An 18695-nucleotide genomic window follows, 5' to 3' on the forward strand; every position below is an offset into this window, starting at 1 on the left:
CTGCCAGCCTCCTCCGTGGGCTCCCACTCCTCCTTGTCCATGATGCTGAGGACGTCCCCCAGCATGGAGGGCCCCAGATCGATGTGGAAGGACATGATGGACTCCGCGTGCTTCAGCCCGTAGCCGGCCTTGGGCATGACGGGCAGATCTGCCAGGTCCCCGAAGGCCCGCTCGTCCAGGAGGGGGTCGGGGGAGAGCGGGCCCGCTGCCCCGTTCCGGCGGGGCACTGTCTCCCCCACGCTCCCCTCGTCGCTGCCCTCCCCAGCAGCGGCCTTCTTCACGGGGCTGGACGACAGGCTCTTGGGCAGTTTGCTGGAGCCCTTCTCCGCGGCCTCCTTCTCGTTGAGCTGGGGCAGGGACATGGCGTTCTTGACGAAGAGGGCCGAGTCCCGCAGGGAGCCCAGCATGTCCCGCTGCTCCCGGTCGCCCCGGGTGACTGACTGCGAGCGCTTGCTGCCCCGGAACTTGCGGGACAAGAGGCTGCGTTTGGAAGAGGAGGAGGCCTGATCATCCAGGGACTCGCCGTCGGGCTCGCCAGCCTTGCTGTTGAGGAAGGAGGTGTCCCCAAAGGCATCTCCGGCCCGGCCCACGTGCATGGTGTGGCGGAAGTCACCCAGCGGGGCGCTGATCATCTCGGCCGTGAGGTCCACACGGGAGCGGCGCTTGGAGTGCACCGAGCTGGACACGAGTTGCTTGAGGATTGGCATCTTGACGGCCGGGCGGAGAGGAGGGCCCTCCTGAGGTGACGGACAGGTCTGGGGTCAGATCTGAAGTCCGAGTTCGGCAGGTGGAGGGGACGATGTCAGGGGATCATAAGACTGCAAACAGAGAACAGGCGGCAAAGGGTTAACGTGGGCTGGAGGCAGCATACAAGCCCATCTGCCGAGGGGCTGTCATTTAAACCCTGGCTCTCCGGCCTAAGCGAAATAATGTGAAACAAGCAGCCATCAGTTGTGGAGCCCTGCCCGTCTTGCCCGGTAGAGGAGTGAGGAGTGATTTTGCAAATCCTGTTAGAATCCCAGTAGCCACAAACGCACTTTCCCTGAAACTTGAGAGAGATACAATCTTCCTTGGAAAGAACAATGCTTCCCCGCCCCCGCCAGCCTGCTGCTGCCAGAGCAAACACCCCCGTTTAAGGAGGTTAAGGTACCTCCAGCAGTTCCAGGCAGTCTAGGGAAGAGACGGAGCCTGTGAAGAGTCAGCCTGGAGACGTGCTGTAAATTCTTCTTGCTGTCTAACCTCAATTCCCGTGGAGCCAGTGGGCACCTCAATCTGAGACATGGTCCTCAGAGAGGGAGAGGGGAACGGACAGGACGGGCTGGGAGACAGAGAGCTGCCCGGCTTCTGCACACGCGTGGGTGGCACGGTTCTCTTTCTGAATCGGAATTGGGGTGGGGCTGCTGGGACCCACAGAACCAGCTCCCCCACCTTCCAGCCCCGGCTGGGTGTCCCATAAGTGGGACAGAGCCTGGGGCCTGTGACATCTCCACCATGGGGCCCCAGGCTCTGTGCTGCGGACCCAGCTTCCGGTCTCTCAGGAACGCCAAGGTTGGGACACTCCCAATTTCATTAATCGTGAGGGCAGAAGGAGGCAAGGACTAGGCCCCAAATGCCTCGGCCTCCCTGGGATCTGCAGACCCCTAGGTGATTCACCAGAAATCCAAAGACCAGCAGAGGCAGAGCCGAGGAGAACCGGGAGGCACCGCCGACGTCGCTCCCGGCAAGGGCCAAGTGGAGGTTTAGTGTTGGAGTCCAACCGGCCTCTCTTCCCCAGAGGGACTTGCCCCAAATGTTAAGTCTAGAAGAGCTGGGCCGGGAGGGGAGAGACGGGTACAGGAACCTAACAAGGCCCGGTGGGTGAGGGTGCCTCCCTCCCAGCCTGGCCAGCAGCACGTCCCACAGGCACCCTCCGCCCAGACCCACCCTTCCTATCGAAAAGCTCAGAGGACAGGTGCCTGCCTGGGCTGCTTCCCTCCTGGGCTGCTGTCCTAAGCGAGGCCACCACATCCCATCTGGCCCCTGACAGCAGCCTCACGTGTCTCCCTTTCTCCACCTTTGTCCCTCTCCAGTCCATCCTTCACCTCTTAGCTACAACAAAGCCCGTCCGCATGACGCCCCACCTCGTGCAAACCCCTTGACCCAGGGACTAGTCAGTGACCCGCCTCACTCCTCAGTATCACGGCTCCCCCCCAAGCTCTGTGCTCTGCTCCCGCCTCTGAGCTTCTGTACAGGACATGGGCTTTTTCTGCTGCACCCCCTGCCACTTGGCGCGCCAACATCCCTCAGGGCTCAGCTGGGGCAACACTGCTCTCGGGAATCTGTCCTTAGCCGGGGCGAGTCCTCTGGTCACGTGTCCCCAAGCACTTTGGCCCTCCCCTTTCCTGCAGGCCCCGGTCACATCTTCACATCTTTCTATCCCATCTGGCTGGACGGTAACCTTCCTACTGGAGCGTGAGCTTCCAGAGGGTTCCGACGGGTCTGTTCACCACTGAATCCAGTCCAGCAGTGCATGCCACACAGTGCAACCACTGAAGGTCCATCACCTCCCTCCTAGCCCCCTCCTGCCCATCTCAGCCCACAGCCCGGCTCCAGGGCTCCAAGCCTGACCACTCAGTGTCCTCATCCCTCTCATTCCGTGTCAAGCTGTTGGCGCCCAGGCTGATGCCTTACCCACCAGCAAGCGTCCCCCACCTCCCATGCCCAGGTCAGTCATACCGCTTATCACTCCAGCAAGCACAACGTTCTCTGGGGCGGGAGGTGGGAGCCAAGCCCCGGGCAGACCTGCCACACAGGTGACCTGGGCTGGCTCAAAGCCAGGTGAGGGCTCTCCTGGAAGGCCTTCAGATGACCCTCTGTGACCCGTCATTGGTCAGTTCTCCCTCCTCTCCAAACTCAGGAAAATCGCCTTCCCCTAATCCTCACCTAGGTCGTCCCTGGGACCACACCTTCCTGCCCTACCTCATCCTCTAAACAATGAAACATTGAACGGCTAGACCAGGGGCCGGCAAACACTTTCTGCAAAGGGCCGGAGAGTAAATACTCTTGGCTTTGTGGCTGATAAATTCCTCATCATAGCTACTCAACTCTGTCTTCTTAGCTCGAAAGTAGCCACAGATAACATGTGGGTGTGGCTGTTCCAGTAAAGTTTTATTTACAGAGAGCTTCTGGGCTGGTGAGTACATTGAGGGGCTGGGAGAGTGGTGTGCACACTGCCCCCACCCTAATACCTGGCACTACACACCTCTTCAGTTTGGCCGTTCCCAAGTTGTATCCTTAACCAGGTGGGGCGTGGTGGCCCATGCCTGTAATCCCAGCTCTTTGGGAGGCCAAGGCAGAAGGACTACTTGGGCCCAGGAGTTTGATACCAGCCTAGGCAATGTAGCAAGACTTCTCTACAAAAATATAAAAATGAAAAATGAACCAGGCATGGTGGTGTGCACCTGTGGTTCCAGCGACTCAGAAGACTGAGGCAGAAGGATCATATGAGCCCAGGAGGTTGAGGCTGTGGTGAGTCACTGCACTCCAGTTTGGATGACAGAGTGAGAGCCCGGCTTAAAAAAAAAGAAAAAAAAAAAGTAAGAAAAAACAACATAAATTGACCAGGCGAGTTGACTCACACCTATAATCCCAGCACTTTGGGAGGCTTGCTTGAGCCAGGAGTTCAAGACCAGCCTTGTCTTTACAAAATTAAAAACAACGACAACAACAAAAACACATGACAGGCTGGATTTGGTCCACGGGCTGCAGTTTACTGACCCCTGAATACCATGTGTGACCCACTGTCTAGGCCAGTCACGGGTCAAACTTTGGGGAAAAAAATCTCTGGCAAAAAAAAAAAAAAAGAAAGAAAAGAAAAGAAAAGAAAGAAAAAGCAGAGGCCGTCTCAGTCACGTGGCGCGCAGAAGAGAACACAGCCAGGTTTCAAATGAACTCTCGGTCCTCAGGCTTCTGTCGCCACTGGCACGGGCGGCAAGGCAGGAACGGGGAGGGCAGGCTGTCTCCCGCAGTGCCTGCCTGCACTCTGGTCCTCGGCTCTCTGCACAGAAGCCGGGCTCTCAAAGACCTGCAAGGAATCCTCAGGGTAGTGCTCTTATTTCATGGATGAGAAAACAGGTTTATTGAAGCCAAGTGACTTATCCAGGTTTATACCCTGAATGACAGAGCTGGAGCTAGCAGCTGGCTCTCCAGGCCAGTGCTCTGTCCGCCCCACTCCAGGCCCTTCTCGGCTCCGGGGGCAGGGGGAACGGGCGGCATGACTGGTCAGCATGACTGGTCGGCGACCACCCTCCATGGAGTGCCCCTCCCCACTGCTGACTGGGGGTGTGGAAGGGAGGCCGGTCTGCTGGCTCCAGAAGGTTCTTGTGCAACCCTGGAGCAGATTCCAACACCCTTGATACTGTAGGCTGGGTGATGTTTTCTTGTTGGGGGTGGGGCTGTTCTGTGCATTGTTGGAGGTTGGGCAGTGTCCCTGGCCTCTACCCACCAGATGCCCGTAGCAGCCACCCTCCGTCGCGACAACCAAAACTGACTAGAGACACTGCCTGATGTACTCCGGGAAACAACATGCCCCAGGGTGGGAATCACTGATCTAGAGTGAGAACACACAGGTGGACATGAGGCAGGTGCAGCTCGCCAGGTGAACGACAAAGAAAGAGGCGGGGAGGGAGGAGGGTCAGAGTTGGGCAAGAGCACGGGGACAGGAGCTGTGTTCAATGGAACAGGGCTCCCCAGACCCCGCAGGCAATGTCATGCCCTATGGTTTCTCAATCTTAAGTGCTCATTACACAGAATAGAAAGGGAAACCACAGGCCCAGCTGTATGGAACTCACCAGAGAAGCTGCAGACCACTGTGGTCACCCAGAGGGACCAAAAATCCTGGCTGTGATAGCCACAGGGGGTGCGGGGTGTGATACACCCACCCTAAGCTAGCCCCCGGGTCCCCATGGCCTTGCTCAGCTCCACACCCCAGAAAGACAGCAACAGAACGACCCATTGCTGTCTGCTTCCCATGGTCTCGTTCCCTGGAAGACATTGGGCTTTTGTTTTTGTTTTTGAGACAGGGTCTCACTATGTCACTCAGGCCAGAATACAGCTCACTGCAGCCTTGCCCTCCTGAACTCAAATGATTCTTCTGCCTCAGCCTCTCAAGGTAGCTGGACTACAGGCAAGCGCCACCATGCCTGGCTAATTTTTACATTGTTTTGTCTTGCTGTTGTTGCCCAGGATGGTCTCAGACTTTGGGCCTCAAGTGATCCTCCCGCCCTGGTCTCCCAAAGCCCTGAGACTATAGGGGTGAGCCACCACACCCAGCTAGAAAGGATGCTCTGTGGTTTGGGAAAAGCCATCTTCAATATCCAGCAGGGAAGGGTCCCCAGAGAGCCAGGGCCTAGAAGAGTCACCCATCTGTCCCACTGCCCAGCAAGGAGGGGGGTGCAGTGCCCTGTAGTCTAGGGTGGGGGCCAGGTCTGGGTCTCTGAGGTCCTAGAGCCAACCAGCAGAACTCACTCAATGGGCTGTTTTAAGTCTCCGGTTTCACTGGCCCTGAGTTGCATCGAGTCACCCTGAGCTTCTAACAGAACCATTTGGGGGCGAGGAGACGGAGCGCAGAGTTTAAGAGCAGGCAGGTGGTGGGAGCCCTTGCTCCAGGGCTGGCCCAGTCCTAGGGTTGGCAGTTTGGGAGGCCACAGGGGGCCGTGGCTCAGGAGGGTGTTGTTAAGCTCCGTGACTCAGCTCTGGGGAAGTGGCTAAAATAGGCCGCTGAGAACCGGCGGCCACTCCCCACAGCCTGCCCTGGGCGGGACACACCCACCCACCCCGGAAGTCACGTCCCACGTTCCTGGCAGGGCAAGGGAAGACGGACCCCGGCTACCAGCCCTCTGCAGCTTTCCTGGGCCTCTGGAAGACAGGATTCCTCTCACCTTGGCCCGCTCACCACAGAAGCTTCCCTGAGGCAGGAAGGCCAGGCCCCTGGCCGGGGTCACACCAGCCACACCCTCAGCTCAGTCGGCTTCGGCCATTAACCGGGAAGCCCTTGCCTGCACCTCTGGCCCGTCATTCCTAGCAGGATGCATGGAGAGCCAGCTCTCCTGATCAGCCAGTCCGGAACGCCCAGACAGAAAGACAGGCTGGACCATCGCAGCCCACTTCAACTGCCCCGGCCGTGGCCTGTCCCTGGCCACCCAGCCTGAAACAGGAGCCAGACCTGATCTCTCCAGGGGCAGCAGGCAGGTCCCCCTCTCTGCAGCTGCCCTGCAGCCCACCCGGTACACAGAGTCCACATGCCTCAACGCCTACCCCACCACCGCCCACCGCGGGCGCGACCTTGCCAGCTTCCCCCTGGTTGTTCCAACATCCCTCCGATGCCAGTCCCCGACAACGTGGCTGGAGAGAAGAGGGTTTAGCACATGGTGACTTCAGTCACGACAGGCTGGCTACAAGAGGCTTGTTCATCTCCTCATCTTTCATTCAGTGACTCCCTGCAGACCCCCCAACGTTCATAACATCTTCTAGGCCTGGGAGATGGAGCAGTGAAGATAACCATGGTGTTTTTCCAGGGCACACATGTGGTGCGAGTGTGTATGTGTGTGTAGGTGTAAACCTGGAAACAATATCTCAGACTCCTCCATGTAACAAGGAAAATGGGGTGACGAGAGTGTGGGAGTGAGGGGCTCTGGGGAAGGACCCCATGAAGGGACACTGTGAGCCAAGAACCAAGTGATGGGATGGAGCCAGTCATGTCAACAGTGGTCCAGACAGAGGGAACAGTGCATGCAAAGACCTCAAGGTAGGAACACGTCTGTGGTGTTTGAGGAATAAAATGACCACCCCTGTGGCCAGGGGCCTGGTCACTCACGGGCCAGGTAAGGGTTGGAGGTTGTTCCAGGAACACAAGGAAACCAATGGCCGTTTTATACCAGGCAAGGGATCCAGTCTGTGCATTTGGAAGCTTCCGGTCTTGGACGCATGGAGGAAGGGAAGCAGGAATTCAATCGAGAGGCTGTTACAGGAGCTTAGGTCAGAGAGGTGGAGGCCAGGATGGGGCGTGGCTAAGGAGGACACAGGGGGGCATTCAAGGCATGTTTTAGAAGTAGGGACACCATGGGGTGCAGTGGGCCCAGATGGGGGATGAGGAACGGGCAAAGCGGGATCAAAGGAGACCCCAGGCATCCCTTCCCAGCGGGAGTCCACGAAGCACCAGGCCGGTCAGCCAGAACATCATGCTGCAGGGGCACTCCGTGCCAGGCACTCAGTGGAATGTGGCCACCACTCTCTAAGAGCCGAGGGGCTCTGGCTTGTGTCATCTTCTGAGACGCTCACCAGCCTTATCCTGCAAAGATAGGAAGGCCCAGGGAAGGCGGAAGGCTGTCCTGTTCAAACAGCACAGTAGGCTGGGGCAGCTACATGAATGGCAGAGAACTGTGGCGGCTTTGAATCACACAGCCACACATTCCAGGAGGGCCTCAATGGGGACGGTGTTGTGGTTTCAGCTGACCTCAGTCCTGCGGGGCAGCCTCTCCCTCCTTCACACGCCTGCCCAAAAGCCCTCACATATGAAAGTCCGCTCTCTACACAAGGGGGCTGAGTCGCACGGTCTGCCTTAAACATTCTGAGCCTGAATAGCCAGAATTGAAAAAAAACCGAGATAGGAACATGAAACATCACCATGTTGACCCCTGTGCCATTCATGTATCTGTGTCAAACAGCTCCTTCAATACCTGGTGGGGTGGGGTCATACATTCAGAGATGGAAAGACCAAATTAAGGGACTTGTCCTGGTCATGGATTGAAGCCAGGGCTTCATGTCCACTCCAGGGCTCCATCTACTTAAACAGCAATGCCCTGGCCAGACACAGAACACGCCATTTATGTGTGTGTATGTGTACGTGTGTCTGTATCGTCTCTCTCTCTCTCTCACACACACACACACACAGTTTTGAGTTGGGGTCTCACACTGTCACCCTGGCTGGAGTGCAGTGGCATGATCACAATGATCACAGCTCATGGCAACTTCAACCTCTTGGGCTCAGGCGATCCTTCCACCTCAGCCTCCCAATTAGCTGGCACTACAGGTACATGCTGCCACACCTGGCTAATTTATTTTATTTTAATTTTTTTGTAGAGACGAGGCTTCGCTATATTGCCCAGGCTGGTCTCAAACTCCTGGGCTCAAGCAGTCCTCCTATCTCAGTCTCTCAGAGTGCTGGGATTACAGGCGTCAACCACTGCGCCCAGCCCACACACATTTTAAAAAATGGGTTATATATATATGTCTGTTGTCAACCCATGCATTAATTAATAAGTTTTAGTTTTCCCGTTTTATAAAAGTTCTGAGGAGTGCTTCCTACATGCCAGTGGGTGTGCTTACGTACCCCTAGAGGTGCTAGAACACAGCATCCCCGGCATCCCATGATTCCCATGGGGCCTGAGAGGTGGCGGGCACCCAGGAGAGGATCCATCCAGTGGCCCTGATTGGGCTGTTAGAGCGAGGAGAAGTGAGGTGCTGAAGGTCAGAGCTTGAGTGACCAGGCGGCTCTGGAGCCCAAGTCTCTTGCCGCCCAAGCTGAAGATCTTTCCCAGGTAACACCTGCATTGGCTCTCACCAGGCACCAGGTGAGACGCCACCAGGCAAGTGGCACCAGGTGCCACCAGGCAGGGAGAAAGTTGCAAAACCCTGATCCAAGAGCTGCTCAGAGTTCAAATGATCCCAGACTGGGTGGTCCTGGGAACCCTGCAACTAAAGCAAAGTTCCTCCAAATAATGGCTTTAAAATGAGTATGGCCGGGCACAGTGGCTCACGCTGATAATTCCAGCACTCTGGGAGGCCGAGGCAGGAGGACTGCTTGAGCCCAGGAGTTTAAGACCAGCATGGAAACAGTGAGACTTCTCTACAAAAAAAAAAAAAAAAAAAAAAAAAAAAGCCAGGTGTGGTGGCATGCACCTGTAGTCCCAGGAGGTTGAGGCTGCCATGCTGCTGCACTCCAGCCTGGGTAATAGAGTAAGACCCCAAACTCAAAAAAAAAAAAAAAAAAAAAAAGAAGAAGAAGAAGAATATGGCTCAGTAACCCAATGGAACTATTTCAAAGGAGGAAAAAGGCACACAGACATTTGTTGCAGCCTTAATCCTAAGAGCAAATGACTCGAAACAGCCTACTATCCAGCAGTGAAGGAGTGACTGAGAAAACTGGGAGCGTGAACTCAACACATGACCATGCCACCCTGACAAGCGGTGGACACGGAGACCGCACAGCAACATGTTCACCAAAGGCATTAAGCGGAAGGGAACAAACAGCAGAAGACATACTTGTTTATACACACTGGTTTCAACTCGACACAAATACACACTTGTGACCAGAGACTGGAATTAAGACGTTACTAGCCTTGAGAGAAAAACAGGCTTTCTCCCCCTAAGTTTCCTTTAATGTGGTAGTGCAGGTTTAATAAATTTAAAAAGAAAAAAAAACAACCAAAGCATCAAAGGCTTAAGGAAAAGGTGTTAATGTCGAGACCAGCTTAGAACGATCTAGTCGTGGGGGCATGTCGGCCGCAGGCCAGGGAGAGGCACCGAGCGGGTGGGGATGCGGGTTGGGTCTCCATCCACAGCGGTCTCTCTAGGGGCTGCAAACCTCCCACTGATGTATCTTCTCTCTCCCCCTCCCTCCAAGTTGCCCCCAAGCTGGACGTGTTTACCAGGTCCTCGTTTCATTCTAAGTCGTCTGGGAGGAGAGAGCAGGCCGCCTATGACCACCTGATGTCAGGGGAAACAGAGGTTAGGACCCTCTCCAAGACAAAGAGCTGGCTCTCCAGCAGCTGCTTCCTGACACTTGGGCCTCCTCCACCCAGCAGGAGATGGGTGATAACCATCCCTCCCACCCCACCGGAGGCTGGCCTGTCTCCAGTGACACTGGAGCTCCAAGCTGAAGGCCAGCCTCCCACGACAGCGGGATCCTATCGGAGATATCCTGAGCAGGTGAAGCTTTTGCTTCGGCTCCGTCTACAGCCCCAGCCTGGCTCGCCTGGTCTCTGCAAGGGATCAGAGAACGCAGGAAGGGGCAGGGGACATCTCGGGGCTCCAGCAACTGGCCGGCCCCCAGCTGTGTGCGGAATTAGCACGACTGCCCACAGTGCCCATGCACCGGGTGTCTGCTGTGTGCCAGGAGTTGTGCTGGGGACGACATGAATGTACGCCCTTGAACCTCAACACAGCCCTGCGAGGAGTGTGACGTGGTTGGCCCACTTTTAAAATAAAGGGACACGGAGGCTCAAATGGGGTGAATTCTTGACTCATGTTCACAGCTTCTGAACGGCGATTGAGCCGTTTCTGGCAGACCTTGGGGTGCATGGTTTTCCGTGTGAGGTGATGCTGCTGCAGACATCTGGAGCCGAGGATGAGGATGTGCTGAGGACGGGGAAGGAGGAGACAGAGAGCCTGCCGACGCAGGACTCAGAGCTGAGACACTTCACTGCCTCCCCCATGAGAGGCCTGCCCTCAGGGAGGACTTGGGGGAAGCCTCCGTAAAGGACACTCCCCGTCTCCAATCCCATTTCTGCTGTCAGGAACCTCCCAGGGTTCTGTTCCCCCGGGAGGTGAGGGGTACAAAGGACCACCCCGACGCACCCAGGACTCTCCACGCAGTTAGGAGTAGGCTCAGCCCAAGGCCCCGCTTCTCACGTCTTTGTGTCTGCTCTGCTCCCGTCCACTCCAGTCTCCATCTTGCGTTCCTCGGTTGCTCCAGCGCCCAAGAAGGAGGACCAGAACCCCGACCCGACACCACTTGTAAGAGCGCCCGAGCCACCCTCGCCGCCAGCCAGCCGACCCAGGCTAGGATGGTTGCCTCAAAGTGCCACTGCTTTGGCCACACAGGGGCAGGTCCCACTTCCTGGAGATAAACATCCTCTGCCTTGTTGGCTCTTTCTTGGAAGGAAAAGAAAGTGGCGAGGCCCCAGAGTTCACTCCATGTTTTCCAGAGCACATTCCCCGGGCATCCCTGCCGGGAACTGGGTGAGAAAGGGTTCATCAGCCAGAACAGGGTCCATAGGCGGGGTGGCTCCTGCCTATAATCCCAGCACTTTGGGAGGCAAGGAGAGAGGATTGCTTGAACCTATGAGTTCAAGACCAGATTGGGCAACACAGCAAAACCTCATCACTACAAAAAAAATCAGCTGGGCGTGGTGGTGCGCACCTGTAGCCCAGCTGCTCGGAAGGCAGAACTGGGAGGATTGCTGAGCCCAGTTTGAGTCTGTGGTGAGTTGTGATTGTGCCAATGTATCAGAGTGAGACCCCCATTTTAACAAACAAACACAAAAACTTCACCTACATTGTCCAACATGGCAGCCCCCAGCCTCATGTGGCTATCAAGCACTTGAAATGTGGTGAGTCCGATCAAGTGTGAAATAACAGACACTGGAGACTCGGGAGGGTGCGGGGGGCGGGGGTGGTTAGGGATGGGAAATCACCTAACAAGTATGATGTACACTATTCGGGTGATGGTGAGACTCAAACCCTGGACCTCCCTACTTGGCAACACATCCATGTAAAAAATGGCATTGGTGCTCCTTACATTTATACACATTTAAATAATGCAATAAAAAAGAAATGTAGGGGCTGGGCTTGATGGCTCAGCCTGTCATCCCAGCACCTTGGGAGGCTGAGGCAAGTGGATTGCCTGAGCTCCCAGGTTTGAGACCAGCCCGGACAACTTGGCGAGACCTCGTCTCTAAAATAAAAATTAAAATTAGCTGGGTGTGGTAGCGCATGCCTGTAGTTCTAGCTATTTGGAAGGCTGAGGCAGAAGGATCGCCGGAGCCCAGTAGGTCGACGCCAGGGTGGCTGTGAGTGTGCCACTGCACTCCAGACTGGGCAACAGAGTGAGACTCCAACTCAAAAAAAAAAAAAAAAAAAGAAAGAAAGAAAGAAATGTAGGGAGTCCAAATGGAGAGTGCTCACGTGTGAAATACACACTGGACTTCAAGGACTTGGCATGAAAAAGAGAATGTCAAATAGCAACATTTTTTGGGCATTGGTTATATGTTAAAATGATATTTTGGGCCAGATGCAGTGGCTCATACCTGTAATCTCAGCACTCTGGGAGGCTGAGGTGGGAGGATTGTTTGAGCCCAGGAGCTTGAGACCCAGCCTAGGCAACATAGTCTCTCTCAAAAAAATAAAAAAAAAATTAGCTGAGCATAATGGTTGAGGCTACAGTGAGCCACTGCACTCCAGCCTGGGTGACGAAGCGAGACCCCCAACTCAAAAATAAATAAATTAATAAACTACAACAATATTTTGAACACAGTGGGTTAAATAAAATATCCATTTCACCTGTTTCCTTTTACTTCTTAAAATTATCGGTTAAAAATATAATTTATGCAAGGGGCTTACATGAGCCTTCTATCGGACAGCCATGAGGTAGACATTTCCTTCTCACTACATAAACAGCACCTGCCATTGTAAATGGAGAAATAAGGCCATCCATTGTTCTCATTTGGGTCAAAATATTTACATGTTAACAAATTGTACTACATTATTTTAAATCCTAATATCTAATCGTTACATCCAGTCAGCCTCCGAGGAATGTGGGAGTTGTTTCAGGTATTGGTTGAAACTTTGTAACTATCCTTTCAGCTAAATATATGGCATATCCTTCACTATTTCCGGATAATACATTCTTGTAAGTGAGAAAAATTACTTTTGTTTCTTATTGCTAACTTTTTCTTTTACCAAGTTACAGTGCCACCAACATGGGATGATGGTGTCCAACATCAAGCGTTACATTTTCTTTCACTGAGTTAAAAACAACAAAAACTGCACTTCAGTCTGGGCGACAGAGTGAGACTCCAACTCAAAACAACAACAAACAGCCAGGCACAATGGCTCACACTTGTAGTCCCAGAACTTTGGGAGGCCGAGGCAGGAGGCTTGCTTGAGACCAGGAGTTTGAGACCAGCCTGGGCAACACAGCAAGACCTCCTCTCTATTAAAAAACAAACACACACGACTACCCTCCCTCCGAAACTTGTAACTTCCATTTCTTGTGACTACTAAGGAGGGTGAACTTTTTTTTAAAGAAATATATTATTTACCAGATGAGGTGGCTCTCACATGTAGTTCCAGCTACTTGGGAAGCTAAGGCAGGAGGGTTGCAAGAGCGCACGAGTTCAAGGCTGCAGTGAGCCATGATCACTCCACTGCATGCCAGCCCAGACAATAGAATGAGACCATTTCTCCAAAGAGTATTATTGGCATCTGTATCCTTTCATAAATTGCTTTCTGGCTGGGTGCGGTGGCTTACGCCTATAATCCCAGCACTTTGGGAGGTGAGGTGAGAGGACTGCCTGAGTCCACAGGTTTGACACCAGCCTGGGCAACTTGGTAAGATCCCATCTCTACAATAAATCAAAAAATTAGCTGGGTGTGGTGGCTTGTGCCTGTAGTTCCAGCTACTTGGAAGGCTGAGGTGGAAGGATCACTTGAACCTAGCAGGCTGAGGCTGCGGTGGCCGTGAGCCTGCCACCGCACTCCAGCCTGAGCGACAGAGTAAGACTCCAATTAAAAAAACAAACATAAATTGCTTTCTGCTTTTTGCCCATTTTTCTATTGAAGAACGAGGAGGGCTTCATTTTTTCCCATAGATTTGACTCTTTAAGCCACTAAAATTTTTGAGTTGTATTTTGCAAATATTTCTGCAAATTTGCCGGCTTGCAATATGGTGATTTTATTGTTTTTCTTTCCATGGAGTGCTTGTTAATTTTTACATGGCCAAATCTGTTTTGTGGTTCCTAGTTTTAATATCATGAAGCAAGAACCTTCCCCACCCCCACATATGTGAAAATATTCACATTTTTCTAAAACTACCAGGTAATATAATAATTTAAAAGTACTCATAGAAAAAAATACTAGGAGGAAATATAGAAAATAAAGATATCTGTGACTCACAAAATTGTGGGTCACTTAAAATAGAAAAAAGTTAAAAGTAATTTTAGTTACTGATTCCTTATAAAATTAATTTTGTTTTAAAATGTGAATCAAATGCTACTTTTATTAATTCTTCATGATAACTCCTAGTCATGATCCTATTTCCAGACTTCCTTTTCTGTTCACTGGTCTCTGTTTATTTCTAAACCAGGTCTACACTATCACTATGTATAATGTTTTGAGAATCTAGTAGGGCAAAATCTCAACTTTACTTTTTTTTTCCAAAATTTTTCTTGGCTTTTCTAATTTTCCAGATGGACTTTAGAAACATTTTATTCAATTCTCCCCCAAATCCTGATGGGATTATATTGGAATTCAAAGAAAACAATAAATTACTCTGGAAAGAACTGACCTTATCACAACCATAAGTCTTCATATCCATGTATTCAAGCCTTTTAGACACTTGCCATTAAGTTTTGTGGGGTTCCTTCCTACAAGTCATCTTATTTACTTCTTGTCATGTTCATTCTGGATTGTTTTATAGTATCTTGTTGGTACAAATGAGTTCTGAACTCTCCCTCTTTAACATACCCGTATTTTCTGGCTGATTATGACTGGCATGGGGGAAATCACCTTTTCTTTCTTTTCCCCCTAATGTATTTAGTGGCCACCCCGCTAAACTTGTACGGTCTTACACGCTCCAGTCAATTTTATGATCAAATCTTGTGGGCTCTGCAAGCGGGCAAGCCCATCATCTGCAACTAATAATAATTCTGCCTCTTCATACATGAAACACCTCTGTTCCTGGCACTTACAGTGATATTCTAGACCTCAGGCATTCAATTCAGTAGCCACTAGCCACACAGGGTGATTGACTGCTTTAGAACGTGTGGCAAATTAGCTGGGCGTGGTGGCATGCACCTGTAGTTCCAGCTACTTGGAAGGCTGAGGCGGAAGGATTGCCGGAGCCCAGCAGGTCGAGGCTGCAGTGGCTGGGAGCGTGCCACTGCACTCCAGCCTGGGCGACGGAGTGAGACTGACTCAAAAAGCCAAAAACCAAAAACATGGCTACTCCCTGGGTGCAGTGGCTCATGCCTATAATCCCAGCACTTTGGGAGACCAAGGCAAGAGGATTGCCTGAGCCCGGGAAGTCTAGGTGTTCGAGACCAGCATGGGCAACAGAGCGAGACCTCGTCTCTACACAAATCAAACAATTTTCCAGGCACCGGATTGCCTGAGTGCAGGATGTCTAGCTGCAGAGAGCTGTGATCTTGCTACTGCACTGTAACCTGGGCGACGGAGTGGGAACTTGACTCCAAAAAAAAAAGGTGGCTCCTGCCTAAACCCTGGCCATGCAAGCACAAATGCCGGGCACTGCTACAGGAGAGAGGGACAGAGAGGGGACAAGGGGCACACCACCACCCGCTGGGTACCATGCTCACCAGCAGGGAGAGAGGGGGCCCAGTAGAAGCCCAAACCCCACCCGCGCACAATTTACTTATGTAGCAAATCCTCACATGGACCCCACGACTCTAAAATAAATTTTAAAATGTGGCTAGTGTGACTAAGGAAATGAATTTTTTCATTTTATTTAAGCTTAATTGGTTTACATTTAAAAACTATGCTTGACTCAGTTCAGGACAACTTGGGTGTGTGAATTTACCTTTTCTTTTTTTTTGAGTTGGAGTCTCACTCAGTCGCCCAGTCTGAAGTGCAGTGGCCGCTCCCAGCCACCACAGCCTCAACCTGCTGGGCTCCAGAGATCCTTCCGCCTCAGCCTTCCAAGTAGCTGGAACTACAGGCATACACTACCACACCTGGCTAATTTTTGATTTATTGTAGAGATGAGGTCTCGCCCAGTTGCCGAGGCGGGTCTCGAACCCACGGGCTCAGGCAATTCACTCACCTCGGCCTCCCAAAGCGCAAGATTACAGGCTGAGCTACTGAGCCCAGCCGAATTTACCTTTTCAACTGTAAATTTTATGAAATCCAAATACTGATCTAGTGTTTATGAAATTTAGCATCCCAGCTGAAATGCACTACAAGTATAAAATACACACTGGATTTGAAAGTCTTCGTATAAAAAATAATGTGAAATATGCCAGTAATAAAATTTCTTATGATTATGTGGAAACGACAATATTTTGGATGTACAAGGTCAAATAAGAGATACTACGAAAATTGCCTTCCTCTTTCTTTAGTTTTAAAAATGTGGCTCCTGGCAACCCTGAAGTCACAGGTGTGGCAAGCATGATGCTCCCACTGACAGCACTGTCTGAGCAAGAGTGCCATGGGTCCTCCTGTCACCAGGATTTGAATATCATACAGACATTCCTCGTCATCTTAAGGGACTTACAATTCTCATGGTTTGTGCGAAAAGGATGCCAATCGCCCAGCCAGGGTGAGTTCTGGGAAGACACACTGGGGCTCGGACAGTTGCTGGAGAACGTAGAAGAGAGAGTCCAATCTGGTTTAAGCAGTGACTTGGCCGGCCACAGTGGCTCACCGTGGCCTCACGCTTCCCAGGACTTTGGGAGGCCGAGGCAGGAGGATCGCTTAAGCCCAGGAGTTCGAGACCAGCCTGGGCCACATAGCAAGACCCTGTCTCTATGAAAAAAATTAACAAATTAGCTCACGTGGCAGTGCTGCCTATCGTCCCAGCTTCTTGGGAGGCTGAGGTAAGGGATTCCCTGAGCTAGGAGGTACAGGCTGTGGTGGCCATGATCGTGCCACCACACTCCAGCCTGGGTGAATAGAGTGAGACCATGACTCAAAAATAAACAAAAACAACCCCCCCCCCAGTGACTTGTATTCAAGCGTGCTCTGAAATGATGTCTCTAAGGGGTCCCAACAGACACCAAGACCGTGTGCTGAGGAACCCTCTCTGGGAAATGCTATACCGGGTCCTACCAGTCTCAGGGGACAGGCCCTCCCGGAACCAGGCAGTTGCTATTCCTGGGTCACAGGTCACGGAGGAAGCATGGGAAAGGTCTAACCTACCCCAAGGTTTTAGTGTACACCAGGCACTGTGCTAGAAGCCATATTTTGATGAAGCTGCCTTTAAAAAACAGTATATGAAGCTGAGCACAGTGGCTCACACTTGTAATCCCAGCACTTTGGGAGGCTGAGGCGAGAGGATCGCCTGAGCCTAGGGTTTCAGACTAGCCTGGGCAACTTGGCGAGACCGCACCTCTACAATACATCAAAAAATGAGCTGGGCATGGTGGCACGCATTTGTACTTCCAGTTACTTGGAAGACTGAGGTGGAAGGATCGCCTGAGCTCAGCAGATTGAGGCTGTGGAGGCTGTGAGCGTGCCACTGCACTCCAGCCTGGGTGACAGTGAGATTCCAACTAAAAAAAAAACAACAAACAACTGTATAGCAATCCACTGTCCTGGGTATTGAGGACTTTATTTCATGTTTCTGCCTAACAATTCCATGGAGTTATCATTGCCCCCATCTTGCAGATGAAGAAACGGAGGCCCGGAGAGATCCACGATCCACCCAAGCTGCACAACCGCTAGCCACAGGGCTGAGGGAAGAACCCCGACCTGCCTGGTTCTAACCCGAGGCTTTCCCACTGCACCATAAGGAATACTGGGGGAGGATGGGAAGTGTCATGGGGCACAGGTCTCGGAGATCTGACACACAGATGCCTCAGGCTGCATGTGGCTGCGTGGCCCCAGGCTAGCATGGCCCCAGGCTGGGCACCTCTCCCCACCACTCCAGGGGAAGCACAGACGAATTCTGGGAAGTGTAGACCACAGCCCACCTTTCCCAGGTCCTGCTGGGCACTCCTGGTTCTTGTGAACTTCACAGAGACCTTACTCCTGCGCCCACCTGTCCTCAACCCAGATCCACATGCTTTGGGCCGGGAGGAGGCGGTCACAGGAGGGGAAGGAGAAAGCGTCTCTCACCTGGGAATCAGAACCGCTTAGAGAAAGGAGCTATGACCTGGGAGTGACCGGAAGTGACAACCGAGGAGCTGGTGACGCAACTTCACCCCATGACAGGGCCTTTCCTGCAGACCTGTGTTTCCTGATGCCAGAGGCCACCACAGGGGGGAAGACCAGAGAGGGGCAGGAAAGCAGCCTGCCCCCGCCCCTCCCTCTCTCCAGCTCTCCCTCTCCCTCCCTCCGTGTCCCAGTCCCATCTCAGAAGGAAGCGACTGCACTTGAAATCAGATCTGCCAGGCCAGTTTGGTTTCACTTCTGAGAGCCCAGAGTTCAGTTGGGGGGGGAAAGTTCAAGGGCACTCCGGGGTTTCCGGAGACCCGGGCTCCCTCCAGAGTGGGCTGGCGGATCTGCTGTCCTGGCGCTGCCAGGCTCCTAGCCAGCTGGCCACCTGGGCCACGTCACACAGAGTGTTTAGCTCACCCCTTAGTTTTCAAGGCGACTGGTAGCATCATGTACCTCCTGGCGTCACGGTGAGGGTTAAATGTGGGAAGCCCTTAGCACGGTGCTGTGGTAGGATGAGCCCTGTCACCCTTGTGTTACGAAGGTGATGCTGTCCCGGGTTCTGTCTCTCAGCAGGTGTCCTACGCAGGGAGGCAGAGGCTGGGGGAAGAGTCCAGCACCTCCAGTGACACTCCAGTCACCGTCACTCCCCTCAGTTCAAACAGGACATCCACTGAGGACTCGCAATCCAAAGGGCTCCAGGGGGAGGCATGGACTGACCCTTGCCAAGTCCTGGGGCTCCCCGGGATTATCTGCCGCTGGGGAGGGACCCTCCAGGCTGCCCAAGCCCAGGCACAGAGGCCACCCTACGCCCTGGAGTTGGACCA

At 52.9% G+C, this 18695-nt stretch overlaps 1 protein-coding gene across 1 annotated transcript in view; it reads right to left on the reverse strand.

Moving 5' to 3' along the window:
• CDC42EP4 (CDC42 effector protein 4) overlaps positions 1-820 on the reverse strand; it is a 1187-nt gene extending 367 nt beyond the window's left edge. Inside the window, 2 exon segments of the mRNA XM_021711628.1 lie at positions 1-2; positions 4-820. The exon segment at positions 1-2 is cut by the window's left edge and continues 367 nt beyond it. Of these exon segments, the coding sequence (XP_021567303.1) occupies positions 1-2; positions 4-707 (706 nt within the window). The 5' untranslated portion in view covers positions 708-820.
• Positions 821-18695: the final 17875 nt, after the last annotated feature.

The sequence above is a fragment of the Carlito syrichta genome, unplaced genomic scaffold, assembly GCF_000164805.1.
Source record: "Carlito syrichta isolate Samal-C Ts95f unplaced genomic scaffold, Tarsius_syrichta-2.0.1 Scaffold302417, whole genome shotgun sequence".
Classification (NCBI taxonomy): domain Eukaryota; kingdom Metazoa; phylum Chordata; class Mammalia; order Primates; family Tarsiidae; genus Carlito; species Carlito syrichta.